Raw genomic sequence first — 22,216 nt, 5'->3', positions numbered from 1 at the left:
TAGCCTTCTCTTTGGCTTGTCTGTCCACCTTTTTCTCTGGGCAATCTCTTATTACGTGATCCTCTTGATCACAGTAAAAACACCTCCTCATGTTGTCCTGTCTGGACTGTGAACGCCCTCTGCTTTTACTTCTTCCTCTACCTCTACCCCTTTTTCTATCTCTACCTCTACTTTCTGTGACAAGGGCATGGAACTGCTCTCCTTCCATCTCTTTCTTCCTTGCCTCCTCGTTGAATAAGGCGTCTGTGACCATCCCCATGGTCAGCTTCCCTTCGGGTGCAGAATTACTGAGAGAAACCACCAATGTCTCCCAGCTGTCCGGTAAGGAACTGAGTAATAATAATGCTTGCATCTCATCTTCCAACTCCATTTTGATTGATGCAAGCTGGTTCACAAGGTTGTGGAATTCACTGGTGTGTTCAGCAATAGACACACCATTCTTCAGCTTCAGGTTTATAAGCCTTCTCATTATCAAGGCTTTGTTTCGTGCGGTCTTGGACTGGTACATGCCCTTCAATTTCATCCAAAGGGCATAGGCGTCTGTCTCTTGGGCAACATGGTGGAACACACTGTGGTCAATCCACTGTCTGATTTGACCGACAGTCTTCCGGTTGGTTTTTATCCAGTCCCCATCCTTATCTCTATCTGGTTTGACCCCCTTTAGCGCTATAGGGTCAAACAAATCTCTACAATACAGGATGTCCTCCATCCGCGGCTTCCATATCGCATAATTAGAAGTGTTCAACCGAATCATCGGCCCTGAAATTGATGTGGATTCCTCCATTATCCAGAAAGTAATCTTTGTTTGAAAAATAGGCTTTGCTGTGAAGTCCGGACTGCTCAAATTAGCCGGAAAAGCACTTTGGATTGCCAAAATAAAACCTGCAAATTTTTGAAAACTTATTTGCCAAATCTAACCGTACGGATGTGTCCGGAATACTCCAAATAGTCGGAAAGCACTATTGGTTCACCAAAAACGGACTCCAAATGGCTTAGATCAAGCCAAAACAGATTGAATGGTTCAGATCGGCAGAATCTAGTGCGTCTGAGAAGCACCAGATTATTTCTCCGGATCGGCTGGCGTCGGGCTGACGTCAGGGGCTCAGTCAGCGGCTCGGGCTCGGTCAACGCGGCTCCGGCTCGAGCGGCTTGGTGCGCGCGCGTGCGGCGCGTGTCGCGCGTGAACTCACGCGTCTTCTTCCTTTGTCCGTGCGTGGGGCGCGTGCGTGAGACTGGGTCAACGCGCCGACTGTCTTCACGGCGCGTGGGTGCGTGTGCAGCGATTGGGACTCACGCGCCTTCTTCAGGTGGCACGTGAGGGCGCGTTCGGACTCCTCTAGGTGTCTGCTTTATATGGTTGGACTCCTCTTCTCGAGCCCTTGCTCTTGGTATGCTCAAAACCTGATTTCGAGCAACTTGATTTCTGGGCAGTTTCAAACAACACGCTGTTTTTGTTCCGAAACGCCACCAACGAGGCTCTGATACCACTTGTTGGGATCTGGGATCCCGCCCAAGACCTTATAGAAATTATTCCATGCAGAAAAACACACCCACACTCAAGGAGACACAATATTTAACGTGGTTCGGCCTCAATGCCTACGTCCACAGGAGAGTTGCCGGTTATCACTATAACAATGGAGATATTACAGAAAGATTACAATGGAGGAGGAGCTCACACTCTCCTCACTCACACACTCACCCGTCTCACTCGCTCACACCGAGGAAGACGGTCTCTCCGCCTCAGATATCTCACTCTCTGTGGCTTGTTCTGCTCTATCACTCAAACCCTCCCCTCAGCCTCCATTTATACACTAACAGAATGGAGATGGAGAGGCTGGCCTTGCATATGGCCAGCTATCTTGTGTATTGGCTTCACATGGCCAGCTCATGTGTGTTGGCTTCACATGGCCAACTCTTGCAGCACATGGAGAATCACCCCTCACATGGTGATGATATCACACACGTACCATTGCTTGATCAGCCATCATTCTCTTCATGGAATAAGCCAAACTAAATGTGACAGCCAATGGCAAGCCTCAAGGAATCGCTACCACTACAATAGTTACTGCAGCAGCTACAATTCCCACCATAGAAATTATAATGTCATCGACTTTCGTGTTGCTGCCATTGAACTCTGTATTTCCGTTCTCATCTTTTGTATTCCCCGTGAAATACCAAACAATCTTACCTATAGCCGAGGTTAGTTTGTTGAGCCAGCCTTGTAAAGGCGTTTGCTCACTGGATTCACGGCTAATGGTGCTCATGCCAACTGATGTGACAAGCATTCACCCAAACCCATCAGCAACCTTGGTACCCGAAAACAAGAATGGATTTCAGTTAAGATTTACTTCAACATGTTCACTTTCGCCTGTCATGCTGGATTCATCAACTTGTAGCGAGTGCCCATCTATAAACAACCCGTAAGCTGTAACCTGGTCTCCAATCTTCAAGCAAACAACATCTCCAACAACAATTTCAAAAATCAAAACTTGTTTTCTCCTTCCATTTCTCACAACATCAATTGGGATATTGTTGCTAACTTTAGATAAGTTGAGAAATTGCCTATTCTGCTTGAAATTACTTCATGCTGAGACTGCTATGACAAGAAAGACAGCAACAATATGCTTCCTCCCTCATACCACCCTTTTTTCAGCCCATTTTCTTTGACGCCAAAGTCAAGTGAAAGAGCTGCACGGACTTGAAAGGATCATAATACGATGATCTTTCAAAGCCTCCGACACGAAACCATAGAAACATTTCGTGGGAGGCCTTTGATATGTGTTAGTGCCAAAAGCTTCGTGTCGTGTGAAATATCTTCTTTGTCATCTCCATTTATTCCATGCTCCAAATTGGTTTTGAGGGTAGAAGCTAAACCTTCAACTCCATCATATTTTTCAACAAGCTGGGTTAGATTTTTCAGGTTGACAAGTTGGGTGAGGCTTGACTTATCAATGTTGCTGAAACAGGGGTGTGGAGGTTCAGAAACATCGGTGACAACGACTGGGTTAGAAGGAAGAATAGGGGATACCTTTCTCTTTTTGTTGGCTTCCAAGCAAGCAGAGAAGGCCCTGGAACAATAGATTGTAGCAAAAGCCATATGCCATCTCTGTTTGTGTTTGTTGCTAAGGTAAGTGGTGTGTAAATTGAGTACAGAATCTAAACCAGTCAATCTGGATTGAAATATTGAAATCATGCTTTGATAACACAAAAAATGGAGATTTTTGTATCGAAAGAAAAATAATATATAATTAATGGTTGTGTAGGCAATTGTCATTCCCTTGGAGTTTATATATTATAACCGTTGCATACCGCGTTAGCAGTTAGCCCTAGAAGTTCCCTCGGTGGTGCGCAATGTCGATTGGTGAAGTCCATAGTGTGAAATAATACGTCGTGAAAATAAATTGTAGGGTAAATTACACTTACCTCCCATGAGGTATGAAAAAAATCACGGTTAGCCCTAAAAGTTTTACATAATTACATTGTCTTTTAGTAAGTTTCAAACAATTAAAACTAATGCCGATGGTGGTAGAAATTGAAAGATAAATTCTAGAGACTCACAGTTTTAGACCCACAAATTCATCCACAATAATGTGGCAAGAGAGTTTGGTCTTGTATCATTTGATGTGTAATAAATCAAAAGTTGACATTTATTATATCACATCATTTTAGGTCAAATTGTGAGAATTTTTTGCAGGCTTGAAACATTTTCCAAATTGAAATAAATAAAAATAAAAATATATTTTAATATAAAAAAGATGATAATATCATTATTTCATATATTCGTCTCACGAATTACGATAAAAGAAATCTAAGTGGTATGTGAATTAAAATTTCGAGAGAATCTAGTGTAATTATATAAAAAATATGAGACTAATTATATTTTTTTTCAAATCTTAAAGGAGACGAGTTCAATTTATCTTAAAATATATTATGTGGCTGAAATATTTCACATTTAAAATAAATCTAAAACACACTATTCTGTATATATTTTGTTTCTAATTCGTGCACCTAGCACTTACCCAAGGGAAGTAAATACAAATTACATATTATTTTTTACAATAAATTTATGTCGATCAGTAGTGGCCTCTAGCCTTCAAAAAGAAGACGCACGGTTCATTAATTACGTAATGTCGACTTGTCTTAGGGTTAAAAGATTTGATACAAATCCAAGTACTGCAAGAAACCAGTGAGAAGCTCACTTTAGTTAGTGTGGTGAAGTGGGGAACGGTTTGACTTAGAAAATCCAAGACCGTGACATAAACCTCTGAATAATGGGTCTTTTATTGATATTCTTTATCAACCTTTGATGTAGTTTCTTTGTTCACTTTTTGATTGGAAATCATTATACTAATGATAATTTAATTTTTTTCAGCTATAGGGAGAACTCACTAACAAATTGTCTTGGTTTTAGCCAAATTTGTGTCGGGCCAAGATAGGTCGTTATGGGATCATGAGTGGCAAACTCGTACCTATTCCCCAATGCTATTGAGACTGAAGCACGTTTCAATTTTGACTCTCAAAACACGTTATAGTTATACGAAGTAATATTTTGTACTAGTCCACACGACAATTTACTAACATGTACAAAAATTTAGAAACTCGTAGAAATCATTGTATATTGTTTCCTCCTTATCCACCTTCCCTTATTGTTGGCTTTTGTTCTAGATCGGATACTTTTGTAGTTACAATTTTATTGATGGCTCTTGCCTAGAGTATCCATTGTATGATGTTTCGTCCTTGTCCATCTCACCCCCCACTTTGCCTTTCATTCTATATTCGGTGATTCGGTACCCATTTTATTGACGGTTTTTTCATAGAATATTATATAATTACAATTTTATTGATGTTTTTTATATAGAGCATTATACTTCAATAAATATATGATAATTTTTTTTTTTTGGAATTTGTTGTACGTGCTTAATCTATTGGTTGTGATTTAGGATAATTTCTTTCGCATTGACATAACCAAACTAATTAAATTAAAGGACTGTTATTAGCACCTACCTAATTTTTTTGGATCTCCAATTTCTTTGAATCTCCACCTTAAACCCTAAATCTTAATAAGATTTCTTTGAGTACCTCACTTATACCAATTTTATCCTTATTCATAATATCATTACAACCAAGTGCACACCCATCTAATTTTGCACACCCTCTCATATTGAAAAATGACGAATCAACTGCGTCTTTCTCATTCTCTTAGTGAATGACGGTCCCTTTCTTTCTCCTTCTCCAATAAGTCGAAAATCTCGTTGGAAATCTCTTTGACGACCTCTGTCTCCTTCTCTCAGGTAACCACCAACTCCCTGTCAAATTTTATTTTTTTGGTTTATTTTGGAGTAAAACCCTTGATACAGGGGGTTTTAGAGGAAAAAAATTCTCAAGTAAAAAAAAAACAAAAAACACAACTAGGGAAAAAATCCTATAAAATGGAACTGTTCGGCATACCAGTACCGAATAAAATATTACTATTCGGAACCCATCTACCGAACTAAATATTTCTGTTCAGCATTATATTTGTAACAACTCTGACCTGCGATTAACTGGTAAACCATGGGTAAGAATGCTTAATAAGAAATTAAGGTGAAATTTTGCATTCATTACATGTGTTATGTGCTATATGAGTTTCTATCTGTTTTGCGTAGGAATATCTGTCTCTGATTTTGTTCTGTTTTGCGAATTGAAGGCCTTATCGGCATCTGATCACGAAATTGACTTGATTTATGTGTTGTTTGGAATTTTCAAAATTTTATGGTAGAGTTAATTAAAATTCGATTCGGAACGAATTAATTAAAATTAATTAATGCTCATTTGATTAATAATAAGCCTAATTAATTGATCTCCCTAATCAAGCCTATAGGGCTATTACACCACTTTGAATCATTCCTTTTTCATCATTTTGAGCCTACAAACGTGAGAGAGAGAGAGAGAGAGTAGGAAGAATTGAATCTAAGCTTGAAAATTAGAGAGACTTGGAAGAGAAATTGAAGAATTGGCTTGAGAGCTCAAACATCTACACATCTGAGCCACAATTGAGCACCTAAGGTAAGAAATCAAGCCTTTAGTTGTGTAATTGGGGTAATTAGCACATGTATTCAAAAGAATTAAGGGAATTGAGGCAAGAATTAAGTTTAATGAAGTAGAAAAGAAGAGTATATATATATGCATGTGCATTACATTGCATTTAGAGCATGTTAGTTAAGGATTTGTTCCATGCATATTCATATTTTGGTTTTAGTTTAAGAATCCAACATGTTTTTGTACCAAATATCTCAATTGATCATGTTTTGCCAAGTTGAAGCTCATACCATCGCATGCATGTTATGTTCATCTCATATTCTTAAATTTCAAGTTGAATTTTGAGCAATTGACAAGCTTTTGGGCCTTGATTTCATGAATTGATCTTTAATTCTTCATGTTTTACAAGTTTGCATGTGTTTCCTTAAGTTTTGGGCCCAAGAGAATGTGTTTTGTTGGTTTGGAATTGAATTTTAAAGCTTGAGAGAAATCTGGAAATCTTAGAATTATGTCTTTTCACTCGAGCGTGTCGCTTGAGCGGCCACTATGTATTTGCACTTTCACTCGAGCGACCAAAAGTTGGCTTGAGCGGAAAATTCATGCTCCCAGAAGTTTACAAGTTTTGCAGACCGCTTGAGCGACCAGAGTTACACTTGGGCGGATACCTCAATCTTATGCTCGAGCGGCAGTTGAGCGGAAAATTCATGCAACCAGTACTTTTACAGAGTTTTACAAACCGCTCGAGCGACCAAGTCTGTGCTCGAGCAGAGTGCCCTATTTTTAAAAATTGACTAAGTATTTTCAAGTACATTTTAGTATCCTCATTGCATCTTAGACATTCTTAAACCCTAATTAAGACACAATAATCAGAAGAAGGATTAGAAACACACCAAGATAAGAAAGAAAGTAGTTAAGTGTTTTTCGAGCTATTGATGATCTGTTTGTGTTTCAATGTGTATTCGTTATCTGTCTGTGCAGGTAATGTGTCGAAAGCTATTGATCTATTTGCTCTGATCTGTCTGCCCTACCTGATTTGCTAGCGGAGCCATATGTAAGTAATAACTTTATAAAGCTATGTTCAATTTATAAGTATTTTTTGAATGATATAAGATGATCTGTTTTCTAAAATATTATTTTCTGTATAGATGAATGGTTGTCTAATGTTTTTGAAATATACTCATAGCATCATTAGCTTCAGATGGCATTTGTTATCTGTTCTGTATACGTCCCAATTATGGGCCAACTGTATGTCTCATGAGCCAACTGTACTGTTTCCCTGCACGTGAGTCAATTGTATGCCTTTATGGCCGTTCTTTTATGGGTCAGCTGCTTCTGCTAGTGCTAATGGATATACCACGTATGATTAACTGTCAATTCCGATTATGGATATGATTCTGGATCTGTTTTTGTTATGAACTTTGATTTCTGAACATAGTTATGAATTTATTTCTGTTAACTACTGAATTCTATTTTCTATAATTGTTAAGGACAACATTTATTAAATCTTTTACTCTGTTATTATTCACTGGGCTCTAGCTCACTGTATATATGTATGTAGGTGATCAGGCGAGTGACCAGGCTCAATGATGATTGCCTGGAATCCTATTTTGTTGGCCACCCATTGTGCCTCCCGAAGAGGTTCCAGATTAAGTCAAGTCTTATGATTATGTTTTGTGAACTGTGTAACGCCCCAAAATAACCCAACACAAATTAGGTACATCAACCAACATCCATTTAAGAATAATAGCAAATCTCTAGCCTTTACATCATTAAATAATAAGGTTCGTACAAAAGTCCTACATGCAAATTATATATTCAAAGGTATAGACATACATGAATCTATAGCATGTAGAACAACAAATCTCAAAATAAATAAAATGTCCTTAAGGGCTTACATGTTCCAAAGCTTAAGCCCGGTTACACAAAAATGGTTTCACGAACCTATATATTTATAGCCCTTGGCTAGCAAAATAAATCACAACAAAAATAGAGTCATTTACTCTTCACAAAATATGTCCACGCCCTCAACTTGGCGGGATCGCCACATCTTTTCTTGCACTAAAATCCCATAGGGGTGAGCATAAAGTCTAGTAGAGAATCCTTAACAAATCATATACATTTATGCAAGATTTTCAACATTAAATGCAAATGCCATGCAATGCCAATTAAAAGAGAATTTCATTTACATGCCTTTAAAAAGTCACCATGTTCAACAATAGTTTGAAATCTCAACAATTTTGAAATTTACAATTTTATTCAATGGGGCGGTAAATACGACTCAGGTAATCCCTAGGTTGGTGTCTGCAAGTAGGCTTAACTAGCACTACCAAAAACCCCACTTTACCGGCTGCTAACCGGAAGAGAAGTGGTGCCTCCTCTGCACATGTTTTCGGCCTTTCACCCCGGACACTCAGGCCAACTTATCAATTCCATTTACACCTCCTATTCGGACTCACCAACGTATTTACCCTAAAAAAATTTCCATAGTTGATCATTTCTTAACAATTCTTTTCTCAATGCAAGGTAAATCAAAACATAAGATAGTCAAACAATTGTGTATGCAAGGTAATAATTAATAATGCTACAACATAATTTCCTTTCCATTCCTAAATATCTCAACATTAATCTCAAAATAAATAAGTTTTCATTCCTTCATACCATACTATCTCACAATAGAACCATGTCTCCATTTAAATTTGTCAACAAATAACCACATCTCTAGCAATTCCAACAACATAGTCATTTCAAAACTATAGCAACATTTGAACATTTATCTTTCCAACACCAAAAATTCCCATATTTTATGTTATTCATCATTTGTAACTATAAATAAGAATCTTTCCCTTCCTTATGTCACAACCCGAACCCGCCCCTATGGGTTAAGGACGTAACCGGCCAGTAATCCTGAGATTACCTACGGCCTCAAACCAAAATAGACATAACTCGACAGAGTAAAGGGGCCAAACAGAAGCAATAATCAAAAACTTTGTCCATAGAGCCATGCTTATTTTCACTACAAAACAAACCATACTCATATACGTTAATAACCCACATCAAAAGTACAGTACCATAAAATTCTTTACAGACAAGATCATCCAACTAAGTCAACCCGTGACAGACTATATACAAATGTACACAAAGTCCTTGCCAACACGACAAACTATAAATACATAACAAAATGGCAAGGATGGGTCTCGTATGTGAGACGCAAGGCTGACTCTCCAAAACTCATGTTGTTCCTGGCAGACTTCACTGGGGCTGGGTTTAGACTTCCCTCAGCTCACCTACAAACACATGAATGAGCGTGAGCGATAGCCCAGTGAATAATATCGAATACATAAATTACATAAGCAATATGAAGAACACCATGCTCCGAATGGCCTTGGGCCCAATGCATATTTCTACTTAACATATATACACTTATACAAAATTCAGATCAAATGACTGTAGTCCCAAACATACTGGCCTTTGGCCTAATCAGATTTCCATTCATGTCAGAACGGCCTTCGGCCCATTCATCTATGTCAGAACGGCCTTCGGCCCATTCATTTACGTCAAAACGGCCTTCGGCCCATACATTCGTGTCAAAACGACCTTAGGTCCATTCATTTATGTCAAAACGGCCTTCGGCCCACTCATTCATGTCAAAACGACCTTCGGTCCATTCATTTCTATCAAAACAACCTTCGGTTCGTTCATTTCTATCAAAACGGCCTTCGGTCTATTCATTTCAATCAAAACGACTTTCGGTCCGTTCGTTTCTATCAAAACGACCTTCGGTCCATTCATTTCTATCAGAACGACCTTCAGTCCGTTCATTTCTATCAAAACGACCATCGGTCTATTCATTTTTATCAAAACGACTTTCGGTTCGCTCGTTTCTATCAAAACGACCTTTGGTCCATTCATTTCTATCAAAACGACCTTCGGTCCACAATCCCAATTAGCAACTCATAAAGCTTATAAGGGAAATAACAATTGGACATTGACAAGCTTTCAAATATCGATATTACTTATAGTGATCGGCTTGTGGGTTCGCCCTAAAGCTTGACCCCACACATTCTATGAACACAAAAGGGTCATTATCAATTCAACCCGTTCTTTAATTCACATATTCCTCTTTAGGCTTTATTCTTATCCCATTAACTCATTTACAATGCTTAACACATTCCTAAGGGTGCTTACAAGTGAAAGAGAACGGAAAATAAAATACAGAACGAGCATATAAAATTTCAAAGAACAGGGTCCTCGCTAGAGCGTGGACTCCCCTACTTGAGCGAACCCAAGAGGCCTACAAAAGTACTGGTTACTTCAAAATTAAGCTCGAGCGTGAGTTTGGGCGCTCAAGCGGAAGGCCTGTTTACAAAAACTCCACGCTCGAGCGTGAGATATCCCGCTCGAGCGTACATCCAATTCTGCAAAAAGTGCTGGGATCACGATTTCTCCGCTCGAGCGGAAGTCAAAATTCTGGAAATTCCAGGTTGTGTTCTTGAGCTTCAAATCGATTTTCCCAGCTACATTACTTGCATGCAATGGCTCAAATCTCAAATATAATCATACTAACATGATGCAAACCCCAATTCACAACCCAATGAAGCTCAATTCACAATTAATTCACATGCATGCCCCAATCTCCCATCAAACTCATTCTAACGCAACAAATTCATACATTCAAGCCTATGTCTTCATAATTTGCACATGCAGGTGACGAATTAGCCACGTTCTCAACTTAGATGCACAATTGGTGATCAAAACATGAGTTTTAACTACAATTTACATGGATCATACCCCTTTGAGCTCAAAACATGCAATATTCAAGACAATCACACACATGCATGCATATATGGGTCTCCATTATAACAAATTCAACTCAATTTCCTTATGATCACACAATTCCATGCTCTAGACCCTCTTTCAACCTTGAATTCACAAAATGATAGTTAAAAATTTACATGAACTACTCACCAAGGAGTTTAATCTTCACAATCTATGGCAATTCTTGTGTTATCTTCAAGGCATTCAAGGATCAAGAGCAAAACTTAGATTTTTCTCCCCTCCCTCTCTCTAATAGCCGGCCCTCCTCTTCTCTTAGAGTTGATCAGCCAAAATCAATGTAAAGGGAAGGAATTGGTTTTTATAAGGTTTATAATAGCCCATCTCACATATTATTTCAACATAAAATAATTGAGTACTCAACTCATCAATTAAATCAATTTAATCTGGCCTGAATCAATTTTTCAATTAAATTTCACCGTAGGCTCTAAAAATTATGCCAATCACAATTGCGTAATCAATTTCGGGTTCCGTGGCCGATAAGACCTTCAATCTAATTTCCAAAACAAATTATTCAGACAGATATTCCTACGGTGAACAGATAAGACTTCGAAATTACAAATATTCACATAATGGCACATAAAATCATGCTAAACACATAGTCATACTCAAATTAAGGACCAATTAGCATACTACGGAATATGGGTATCACACCTTAACTCATTTTGATATACAAAATAATAATTGATTGATGCATTCCTTGTGTTCTCACCATTTGTTTTGAAAACCCCCAAATTTCTAAGTTATGACTTCCACCACCACAACACACACACCCAAACATTTGAAAGAATCTTGAAATGAGGACATCATTCTTTAACCAAGGTTACTCAAACCCTCAAGAGACTATTTAAAAGAAACATGGTTAAACTCACATTTTGAAACCATATCATTCTTGAAACAAAATTAAAACCATCTTATTGTCACCAAGAAGTTCCAAATTTAACATCAATTAAGCAAAAATATATATATAACTCAAAGGAAACCCTACCTCAAGTTCTTGTTGAAGAGATGAGATGAAACCCTAGAGCCAAAGATGGAAATTTTCGATCTCCACCACAGAAAGGAGAGTTCTAGCTTTGATCTCCAAAACTTGTGAGAGAGGAGAAACTTGTGAGAGAGGATGGGTCTAGACTCAATGGATTGCAAGAAATCAAGGGTTTTTAGTGTTTGATGAGAGTTTTTAGAGAGAAGGAGCAAAATGGTGTTTAGAGTGAGAGAGAAATGCCCCAAAAGTGATACACACAGCATAAAAGAGGGAGGAAAAACAGAGTTTTCAGACTGAGGTCCGTCCCACACGTGCGGAGCCTGCTTCCCACAGGTGCGGTACTGATCCCCACATGTGCGGCCCTCTAATCCGTACCTCACCCCGCACCTGCATATAATGCAGTGTGCAAGGCTGAAAATGCCACACCACCCCGCACGTGCGGCCCAAGGCCCCGCACGTGCGGCCTTGGTCTTCTAGCCCAGAATTTTCTTAGCACAATTCTAGGCACTTTGGACTTGACCTCACACTCTCCGAAACCAGAGAAATTCAACACCGGATTAAACAAGAACAAAATTTTGAGAAGGATTTCCGTACACAACAAACCCAAACGATTAATAAGATTCCAAGTCAACCCGGCATCCCAACATGACCAACCCAAAGCTAAATGAGGGAAAAATGAAACGTGCAGCGCACCCGACCATCACAACCCCCCACCATAGGAAATTTCGTCCCCGAAATTCAAATAAACTACCCAAACAAAGGTCTTCTAGCAATCACAATTATGCCAACACAACTCCAAAGCACAAAATAGATCTCCAATCAACATTCACCATCATCATCATGATTATCTCAAAAACAACAACTGCTTATAACAAGCATAAGAAATGAAGCATTTTAGCAAAATATCATTCCACCACAACCTCATGCTTAGATTAATAATACATATAATAACATATGATTAACAATTTTAACACATTTTCCCCCCAACACTAGGGAATATTGCAAATTAAAACAACTAAGCCTTTTCAAATAAATCTAGATACTTAGAGTGGACTTCCGCTTCCCGCTCCCACGTAACTTCTTCAACCCCATGGTATCTCCACAACACCTTCACTAACGGTATGGTTTTGCCCCGTAGCACTTGCTCTTGGGCATCTAATATTTGAACTGGTCGCTCTTTGTAAGAGGCATCCTCATCCACCTCCAAATCAACCTAATCTAGCACATGAGAAGGGTCAGGTTCATACTTCCTAAGCATAGACACATGAAACACATTGTGAACTCCCGAAAGTTGTGGCAGTAAAGCCAACCGATACGCTACTTCCCCAATTCTCTCCAATATCTCAAAAGGCCCAATGAACCTCGGAGACAACTTACCACTTTTACCGAATCTCATCAAACCCCGCCTAGGTGAGATCTTGAGGAAAACATGGTCACCCACTTCGAAAGACAATGGTCGTCTTCTCTTATCGGCATAACTTTTCTGTCGGCTTTGGGCCATAGCTAACCTCTTCCGAATGAGAGCAACTTTCTCGGTCGTCTCTCTAACGATTTCCTGACCCAACAACGGTGCATCTCCCACCTCGGCCCAACAATCTGGCGATCTACAAGGTCGGCCATACAAGGTCTCAAACAACGCCATCTCGATACTAGCTTTTTAACTATTGTTGTAGGCAAATTCAATCAACGGCAAATGTCTCTCCCAAGACCCTTTGAAATCAAGGACACAAGCTCTAAGCATGTCCTCCAAAATCTGAATGGTACGTTCCGACTGTCTATCGGTTTGAGGGTGGTAAGCGATGCTAAAGGTCAACTTAGTTCCCAATGCCTCTTGAAGGCTTTGCTACAACCGGTAGTAAAACGAGGATCTCTATCTGATACGATAGTTACAGGAACTCCATGAAGTCGAACTATCTCTCTAATGTACAACTCTGCCAAGTGCTCAACTGTGTCGCTGGTACGCATTAGAATGAAATGCGTAGACTTAGTCAACCTATCAACAATCACCCAAATGGCATCATTGCCCTGCTGTGTTCTAGGAAGCCCAACTACGAAATCCATGGTAATGTGCTCCTATTTCCACTTGGCTATCGGTAAGGGTTGTAACAAACCCGCTGGTCTTTGGTGTTCGGCCTTCACTTGTTGACAATTAAGGCACTTCGACACAAAGGATGCAACATCCAGCTTCATACCCCTCCACCAAAACTGACGGCTAAGATTACGATACATTTTGGTGCCTCCCGGATGTACCGCAAGGTGTGAGTGATGGAACTCCCAAAGCACTTCCTCTCTACAAGATTCTGGTACAAACAAATGGTCTAGGTAATGTACACTCTGATCCAAGTGAATGTTCAGACCCTTCTCTTCCTTCCCGTTGAAGATTCTATCACGAATCAACTCTACTTCACGATCCCCTTGTTATGCCTCTACAACTTTACTAATCAAGGTAGCTTGAGCAGTCAAAGTAAACAAGGTTGCACCCTCTTCAGACTCATCCAAGTGCAATTCACATTGGCCGAGGTCACCCAACATAACCCATTCCCGAATGGCCACACTTGCCAAATTACTCACGGATTTCCGACTTAGGGCGTCGGCCACTACGTTGGCCTTCCCCGGATGATAGTGTAACTCAAAGTCATAATCCTCCAAAAATTCCATCCACCTCCGTTGGCATAAATTCAAGTCTTTTTGGGAAAACAAATATTTTAGACTCTTATGATCAGAGAAAACCTCAAACTTTTAGCCATACAAATAATGTCTCCAAATTTTCAAGGCAAACACTACTGCTGCTAACTCCAAGTCATGGGTGGGGTAATTCTTCTCATGAGTTTTCAATTGCTGTGAACCGTAAGCTACAACCTTTCCTCCTTGCATCAAGACACAACCAAGCCCATCCTAAGCCGCATCACAATAAACAGTGTAACCCAAACCTCTTTCTGGAGTTATCAACACCGGTGCGGTAGTCAACCTTGTCTTAAGTTCTTGGAACAACTTTTCACAAGTCTCACTCCACGCAAACTTAATCTCCTTTCTAGTCAATCTAGTCAAAGGTGCAGCTAGTCTAGAAAAGTCCGTTACAAAACGCCGATAATACCCTGCCAATCCCAAGAAACTCCAGATCTCAAAAACATTTTTGGGTTGTTCTTAATCCTGAATAGCGTCTATCTTTGAAGAGTCTACAGTTACTCCCTCTCTTGACACTACATGGCCCAAAAACTTCACCACGGTGAGCCAAAACTCGCATTTCTCAAATTTGGCATACAATTGATGCTCTTTAAGCAAGTCAAGCACTACTCTCAAATGAGTCTCATGTTCTTCCTCGGAAGTCGAATAAATTAGGATGTCGTCCACAAAGACGACCACAAAATGATCCAAGTATTCTCTAAAAATTCGATTCATCAAATCTATAAAGGAAGCCGGTGCATTAGTCAACCCAAATGGCATTACAAGGAACTCATAGTGGCCATAACGCGTATGAAGGGCCGTTTCTGGATGTCCTCCTCCCGGACTCTCAACTGATGGTTCCCCGACCTCAAATCTATCTTCGAAAAGCAACAAGACCCTCTAAGTCGGTCAAACAAATCATCTATTCTGGGTAAAGGATACTTGTTCTTAACGATAACCTGGTTCAGCTTACGGTAATCAATACACAATCGCAGCGACCCATTATTCTTCTCCGCAAAGAGAGCTGGCGCTCCCTAAGGAGATGTACTAGGGCGAATGGAACCCTTGTCTAAAAGCTTTTGGAGTTGAATTCAACTCATGCAACTCCGCGGGTGCAAATCTATACGGCGCCATGGAAATTGGTGCCGTTCCAAGTACTAAGTCAATGGTGAACTCGATCTCCCGGTGGGTTGGCAAATTGGTAAGATCCTCGAGAAATACGTCCGGGTATTCGCAAACTACCCTTGGCAATTCAACACGAGTACCGTCACTTTCACTATCCAAGAGAGTAGCAAGAAGGCCACTACGCTCGTTTCTACTACAAGGGTCAAAAATTGGCGACAAGAACCTATCAACCCTGTCTCCCAGAAAGTAAAAACAATCACCACTCGAGGTGCACACTGTGACCCTCTGACAAAAAAAATCAATCACCGCTCGGTACGAAGAAAACCAATCCATGCCTAGAATAACATCAAAACTCGACATGTCTAGCAACACAAAAGAAAATGGGAGTCGATGCCCAGTAACCTCTATCTCACAACCATGACACTCCCGATCTAAGTCAACTGTACCCCTAACTGGTGACTCTACTCTGAGCGGAGACGCTAACCGTGCCACCTCTAATCCCAATGTAGTTACAAATACAACATATATGAATGAATGAGACGCACCCGTATCTATCAACACATTAGCCAAAGAATTACACACAACAAAAATACCTCTCACAATTAAGGATCCCGGCAACTGCTCTGGCACGATAACAACATATACATACCCTTGAGGCCTCTGATCAACCTGCTTATCTCTCAGAGCATAGGCCTGGTGCGCTGACTAAGCCGAAGTGGCTCCCTGATTATCTCGTGAAGTCTGGATTGAGTGAGCTTGCTGGTGACTCAGAGTCTGCCTCGACCCTGACGCGCTAGATGCGCCTCCCAACTGCGGGCAAGCTCTTTTCATGTGCCCTGACTGACCGCACTGATAACAAGTAGGCCCTTGTCCCCAACTCTAGGATTGGCTCTGAGATTGGTTAGGTGGTGGTGGTGGCAACATCTGCTATCCTCCTCTCTTCTGTGGACATGCAAAGGCCTTGTGAATTAGTTGGCCACATTTGAAGCAAGAGAAGCCACTCGGTGCACTCTTTCCCGGGCCCGCACTAGGCAAGCGAAAGGTGGATCTAGACTGTTGTGGTTGGGACTGGGAAGAAAAGGTGCTCCTACTCTTCTTGTTGGCCCTATAGTCCTCTTGTGACCCTTAACCCCTCGACCTTGACCCTTGGATTCTCTCCTCTTCGGCTTCCACGATAATCTCTACATGTGCCGCTGCTTCCACAAGTCGGTCATAATTCTGGATCATGTTCCCAGCAACCTTGAACAAGGTTTTGGTTCTTAGCCTCTTCTCAAACTCAATGTAACGACGCTCTTCCTTTGCTACCAACTCCAGTGCAAATCGGGACAAACTAGAGAATGCCGCTTCAAACTCGGCCACAGACATATTTAGTTGCTTAAGGTCTTGAAATTCCTACCTCAACCTCTCCCTAGTAGTAGGAGGTAGGTACTTGTCTTGGAAAGCCACTACAAATGCTTCCCATGTTTGTTTTATTTGGCCCTTGGCGTATTTCCACCATTGGCCCGCATCTCGCTTGAGGTAGTAACTTGCAAGAGTCACTCTAAGCTCATTGTCTTCAATGTGAAGCATCTCAAATGTCTTCACTGTCTGTTCGAGCCACTCATCTGCCTTCTTAGGCTTGGGGCCACCATGGAACTCACCCGGTTTGGCCTGCAAAAACTCCCTAGTAAGAAAGCTCACCCTCGTTTCTATGGCATTCTCTCTAGCTTGGTTCTCTACTCTCAGTATGTTCATCGACTCCTTCAAGGCCCCCACCATTTCTCGGGCAAGGGCCCCCATTGCGTCTTGACTTGGAACTTCCGCTTGCCCCACTTGCTAGGCCATATTAGCTTGGCTCAACCCCTCTTCTTGCACCGGAACCTCATGAACCGGCACTCTATGCACACCCTGTCGAGCCCTACCACGCCTTCCACCTCTACCACCACAGGTTTGACCCCTTCCTGACATCCTAATTAAGGAATAAGATAAACAATTTAGCACATAATCTCAAATATGCTCATGAATCCTCTCACTAATTTGAATATAACAACTCTATACAATTTCTACCATACAAACAATTCAATTCACCCATATAGGCACTTAGTCACATATGCACATACGTATTATTCTTTTGTGATGAGATTCGTCCCACGAAAAATCAAGAATTCTTAGTAAAACGAGTATTGATCAAGTATCCTTCTAATAAGACCTCAAGGAATTTAATAGGCGCAAATAATATCCCAAAGGTCCAATCCTATAGCCATATAGTCACATAAGCATGTTATCACATAGTCACAAGAAGAACAAGACATTTCCTATTCATGTGAAATGAACCCACTGTGGCAAAACAACCACTTCCCGTGAGCCCCAAGCTTTCAAACCCGGTAACTCTGATACCAAGTTGTAACGCCCCAAAATAACTCAACACAAATTAGGTACATCAACCAACATCCATTTAGGAATAATAGAAAATCTCTAGCCTTTACATCATTAACCAATAAGGTTTGTATAAAAGTCCCACATGCGAATTATACATTCAAAGGTATAGACATACATGAATCTATAGCATGTAGAACAACAAATCCCAAAATAAATAAAATGCCCTTAAGGGCTTACATGTTCCAAGGCTTAAGCCCGATTACACAAAAATGGTTTCACGAACCCATACATTTATAGCCCTTGGCTAGCAAAATAAATCACAACAAAAATAGAGTCATTTACTCTCCACAAAATATGTCCACACCCTCAACTCAGTGGGATCACCACATCTTTTCTTGCACTAAAATCCCATAAGGGTGAGCATATAGTCCAGTAGAGAATCCTTAACAAAGTATATACATTTATGCAAGATTTCCAACATCAAATGCAAATTCCATGCAATGCCAATTAAAAGAGAATTTCATCTACATGCCTTTAAAAAGTCACCATGTTCAACAATAGTCTGAAATCTCAACAATTCTGAAATTTACAATTTTATTCAATGGGGCCGTAAATACAACTCAGGTAATTCCTAGGTTGGTGTTTGCAAGTAGGCTTAACTAGTAATACCAAAAACCTCACTTTACCAGCTGCTAACCGGAAGGGAAGTAGTACCTCATCTGCGCGTATTTTCGGTCTTTCACTCCAGACACTCAGGCCAACTTATCAATTCCATCTACACCTCCTATTCAGACTTACCAACGTATTTACCCTAAAAAAATTCCCATAGTTGATCATTTCTTAACAATTCTTTTCTCAATGCAAGGTAATCAAATTCAAATCAAAACATGCGGTAGTCAAACAATTGTGTCTGCAAGGTAACAATTAATAATGCTACAACGTAAATTTCCTTTCCATTCCTAAATATCTCAACATTAATCTCAAAATAAACAAGTTTTCATTCCTCCATACCATACTATCTCACAATAGAACCATGTCTCCATTTAAATCCGTCAACAAATTACCACATCTCTAACAATTCCAACAACATAGTCATTTCAAGACTATAGCAACATTTGAACATTTATCTTTCCAACACCAACATTTCCCATATTTTATGTTATTCATCATTTGTAACTATAAATAAGAATCTTTCCCTTCCTTAACTCATTTTGATATACAAAATAATAATTGAGTGATGCATTCCTTGTGTTCTCACCATTTGTTTTGAAAACCCCCAAATTTCTAGGTTGTGACTTCCACCACCACAACACACACACCCAAACATTTGAAAGAAGCTTGAAATGAGGACATCATTCTTTAACCAAGGTTACTCAAACCCTCAAGAAACTATTTAAAAGAAACATGGTTAAACCCCCGTTTTGAAAATCATAACATTCTTGAAACAAAATTAAAACCTTCTTATTGTCACCAAGAAGTTGCAAATTTAACATCAATCAAGCAAAAATTTATATATAACTCAAAGGAAACCCTACCTCAAGTTCTTGTTGAAGAGATGAGATGAAACCCTAGAGCAAAAGATGATAATTTTTGATCTCTACCACACAAAGGGAAGTTCTAGCTTTGATCTGCAAAACTTATGAGAGAGGATGGATCTAGACCCAATGGATTGCAAGAAATCAAGGGTTTTTAGTGTTTGATGAGAGTTTTTAGAGAGAAGGAGAAGCAAAATGATGTTTAGAGTGAGAGAGAAACGTCCCAAAAGTGATACACACAGCAAAAAAGAAAGAGAAAAATAGGTTTTTCGGACTCTGGTCCGTCCTGCAAGTACGGCATGTACCCCTGCATGTGCGAAGCCTGCTTTCCACACGTGCGGCGCTAATCCCCACACGTTCGGCCCTCCATTCCATACCTCACCCCGCACCTGTATATAATGCAGTGTGCAAGGCTAAAAATGCCACACCTCCCCGCACGTGCGGCTTGATCTCCCTCATGTGCGGCCCTGGTCTTTTAGCCTAGAATTTTCTTAGCTCAATTCTAGGCACTTTGGACCTGACCTCGCACTCTCCAGAACCAGAGAAATTCAACACCTGATCAAACAAGAACAAAATTTTGAGAAGGATTCCCGTACACAACAAACCTAAACGATTAATAAGATTCCAAGTCATACCGACATCCTAATATGACCAATCCAAAGCTAAACGAGGGAAAAACGAAATGTGTAGCGCACCTGGCCATCACAAACTATGTCTAAAATTTTGTTATCTTTTTGGTGAATCTCGAACAAGTTTCTGATTATCTGTATATTGGGCCAAGTCCCACTTTTGCGTTATCTGTATTGTGCGAGTGGTGTATGACTATTGTAATTTTGACATCACATGTGCGTATGTAAAGTTTTAATTATCTGTCCCATGTATGTCTACACAGCTCAATGGACGTTGTATTTTATATATTTCCTTCCGTTAGCCCCTTATATTTTGTTAATCAGATCAGAGGCCTTTGGTAATCCAAGGATTACTGGCTGGTTACGATGCTAATCCGTTAGAGGCGGGTTTGGGTCATGACAATATCACTGAACAAAACCTTAACAGTTGGCAAACCAGTACCGAACAAAGTCAAACAAAATAGCAACCATCAAAAACGACCAAGAATCGTTAATGCAAGATATATAAACTTACCAATGCAACGCCAACCTCATCAGAGTTGTTGTCATCGTCCTCCATTGCTCTATAAGTATCAACGAATGGTGAAAATGACCACAGATGTAGATGAAAATTTGATTGGAGAAACTCGGAGTCTGTAATAGGGTTGTTTAAAATGTTAACTGATTTGGACATAAAAATTGTGATTGCTGCTTTGTGACAAAAATGGTGATGAATAGGATTAAGTTTAGGGTTTAGGATGGTGATGAAGAGGAACACATTTGGAGTTTAGGTTGGTGAGGAATAAGTTTAAGTGGGAGTGGATGTAATGGCTTAGGTTGGACTCGACCCTTATTCATTTTCGTATAAAGATGTTGTATTAGAAAAATGTTTTCTGTCGACAATTGGACTTGAAACTTTACTAAGTGTGAAAATTTAGTTTTTCAAAACTTACAATTTTGAAAATAATTTTTGACAGTAATTATTCCTTATATATTAAATAGTCTAATTTGATTTTATGAGATTTTTCTACAAAATATTAACTACTTTACTTCAACATCAAACTTGGAAATTTCAGTCAGAAAATTATTTTTATACTAAAACTGGGGGGAATCACTTTTTGATTTAATTGGATTTTGATTTTTTTGTTTTTGTTTTGTTTTTTTTTTTTTTTTGACTTCAAGTGAGAGGTATTTCCTTATTTACACTGTAAACTTAAGTAAATGAAATATAAATGTAAGAGTCTAAATGAAAATATTTAGTTAAATGGTTACATATGAAAATAAGGTTGATGTGTTTTAGTGCCTTACGAGCTAAGCTGTGTGACCAGTTATGTCCAGGGTGACCGCTCGAGTGGTTGGTTTGCCGCTCGAGCAGTAAGGAGGGTGCATCTTGTATCTTGTTTTGCAGACAGAAATGTTGAGAGATTGAGTTCACCGCTCAAGCGGTCTGCATGATATTAGCAACTTAAAAGTTGCTTTTTGGATCATTTCTTTCATTTTTTCTTTTCCTCTTTCTTTCCCCTCTTCTAAACTCCAAAACCCTAGCTTTTTCTCTCTAAAAATCTCTTCTTTCGCTAAGAATCAAGCCTAGATCCCTTGCAAAAAGAGAAAATGGAGTGAAGATCAATGTTTCTACTGATTGATTTGTGTTTTTCTTGAAGCTCTCTTTGGGTTTTCATCTTTTTGCCTCCATTCTTGAGGTAGGGATACTTTTAACTTAGTCTATCTATGATTTGAGGCATATATGTAGTATTTTCTTAATTATAGAAATGTATAAGATGATTTTGTTATATAAAATGGGTTGACAAACAAAAATGGGCTTATACCTAATGTTTTTTTGGGAAATATTATAAATGTTTCTTGTTGATTATTATTGTTGATGATGAATATTGGCTCTTTAAGTGTAAAAGAGGAAAAAATCCAAATTTTCTCAAAAATCCTAGCATCTAAATTTGATTTTATAACGCAGTTCGGCTCAATTGACTTTTAAACCTTGAAATTGGGTGAATGATTGCTACAAATGTGTTGAAGCATGTAAATTTGATTCATCTTGGAAATGTGTGTTGAGATAGATGAATGTTGGAGTTGTG

The 22,216-nt window shown here is 39.5% G+C and overlaps 1 protein-coding gene across 1 annotated transcript; it reads right to left on the bottom strand.

Annotated features, from left to right (window-relative positions):
- Positions 1-2,036: 2,036 nt before the first annotated feature.
- LOC145795656 (putative calcium-transporting ATPase 13, plasma membrane-type) lies at positions 2,037-3,097 on the bottom strand. Its single transcript, XM_082880500.1, has 3 exons — positions 2,747-3,097; positions 2,363-2,567; positions 2,037-2,269 (listed from the first exon to the last, which is right to left on the bottom strand). The coding sequence occupies exons 1-3, from the start codon at positions 3,095-3,097 to the stop codon at positions 2,037-2,039; spliced, it is 789 nt and encodes a 262-aa protein (XP_082736626.1).
- Between the last annotated feature and the right edge of the window lie 19,119 nt (positions 3,098-22,216).

The sequence above is a fragment of the Camellia sinensis genome, chromosome 7 (assembly GCF_055761805.1).
Source record: "Camellia sinensis isolate YWXY chromosome 7, ASM5576180v1, whole genome shotgun sequence".
Classification (NCBI taxonomy): domain Eukaryota; kingdom Viridiplantae; phylum Streptophyta; class Magnoliopsida; order Ericales; family Theaceae; genus Camellia; species Camellia sinensis.
This window is presented reverse-complemented; position numbering and strand designations above follow the sequence as displayed.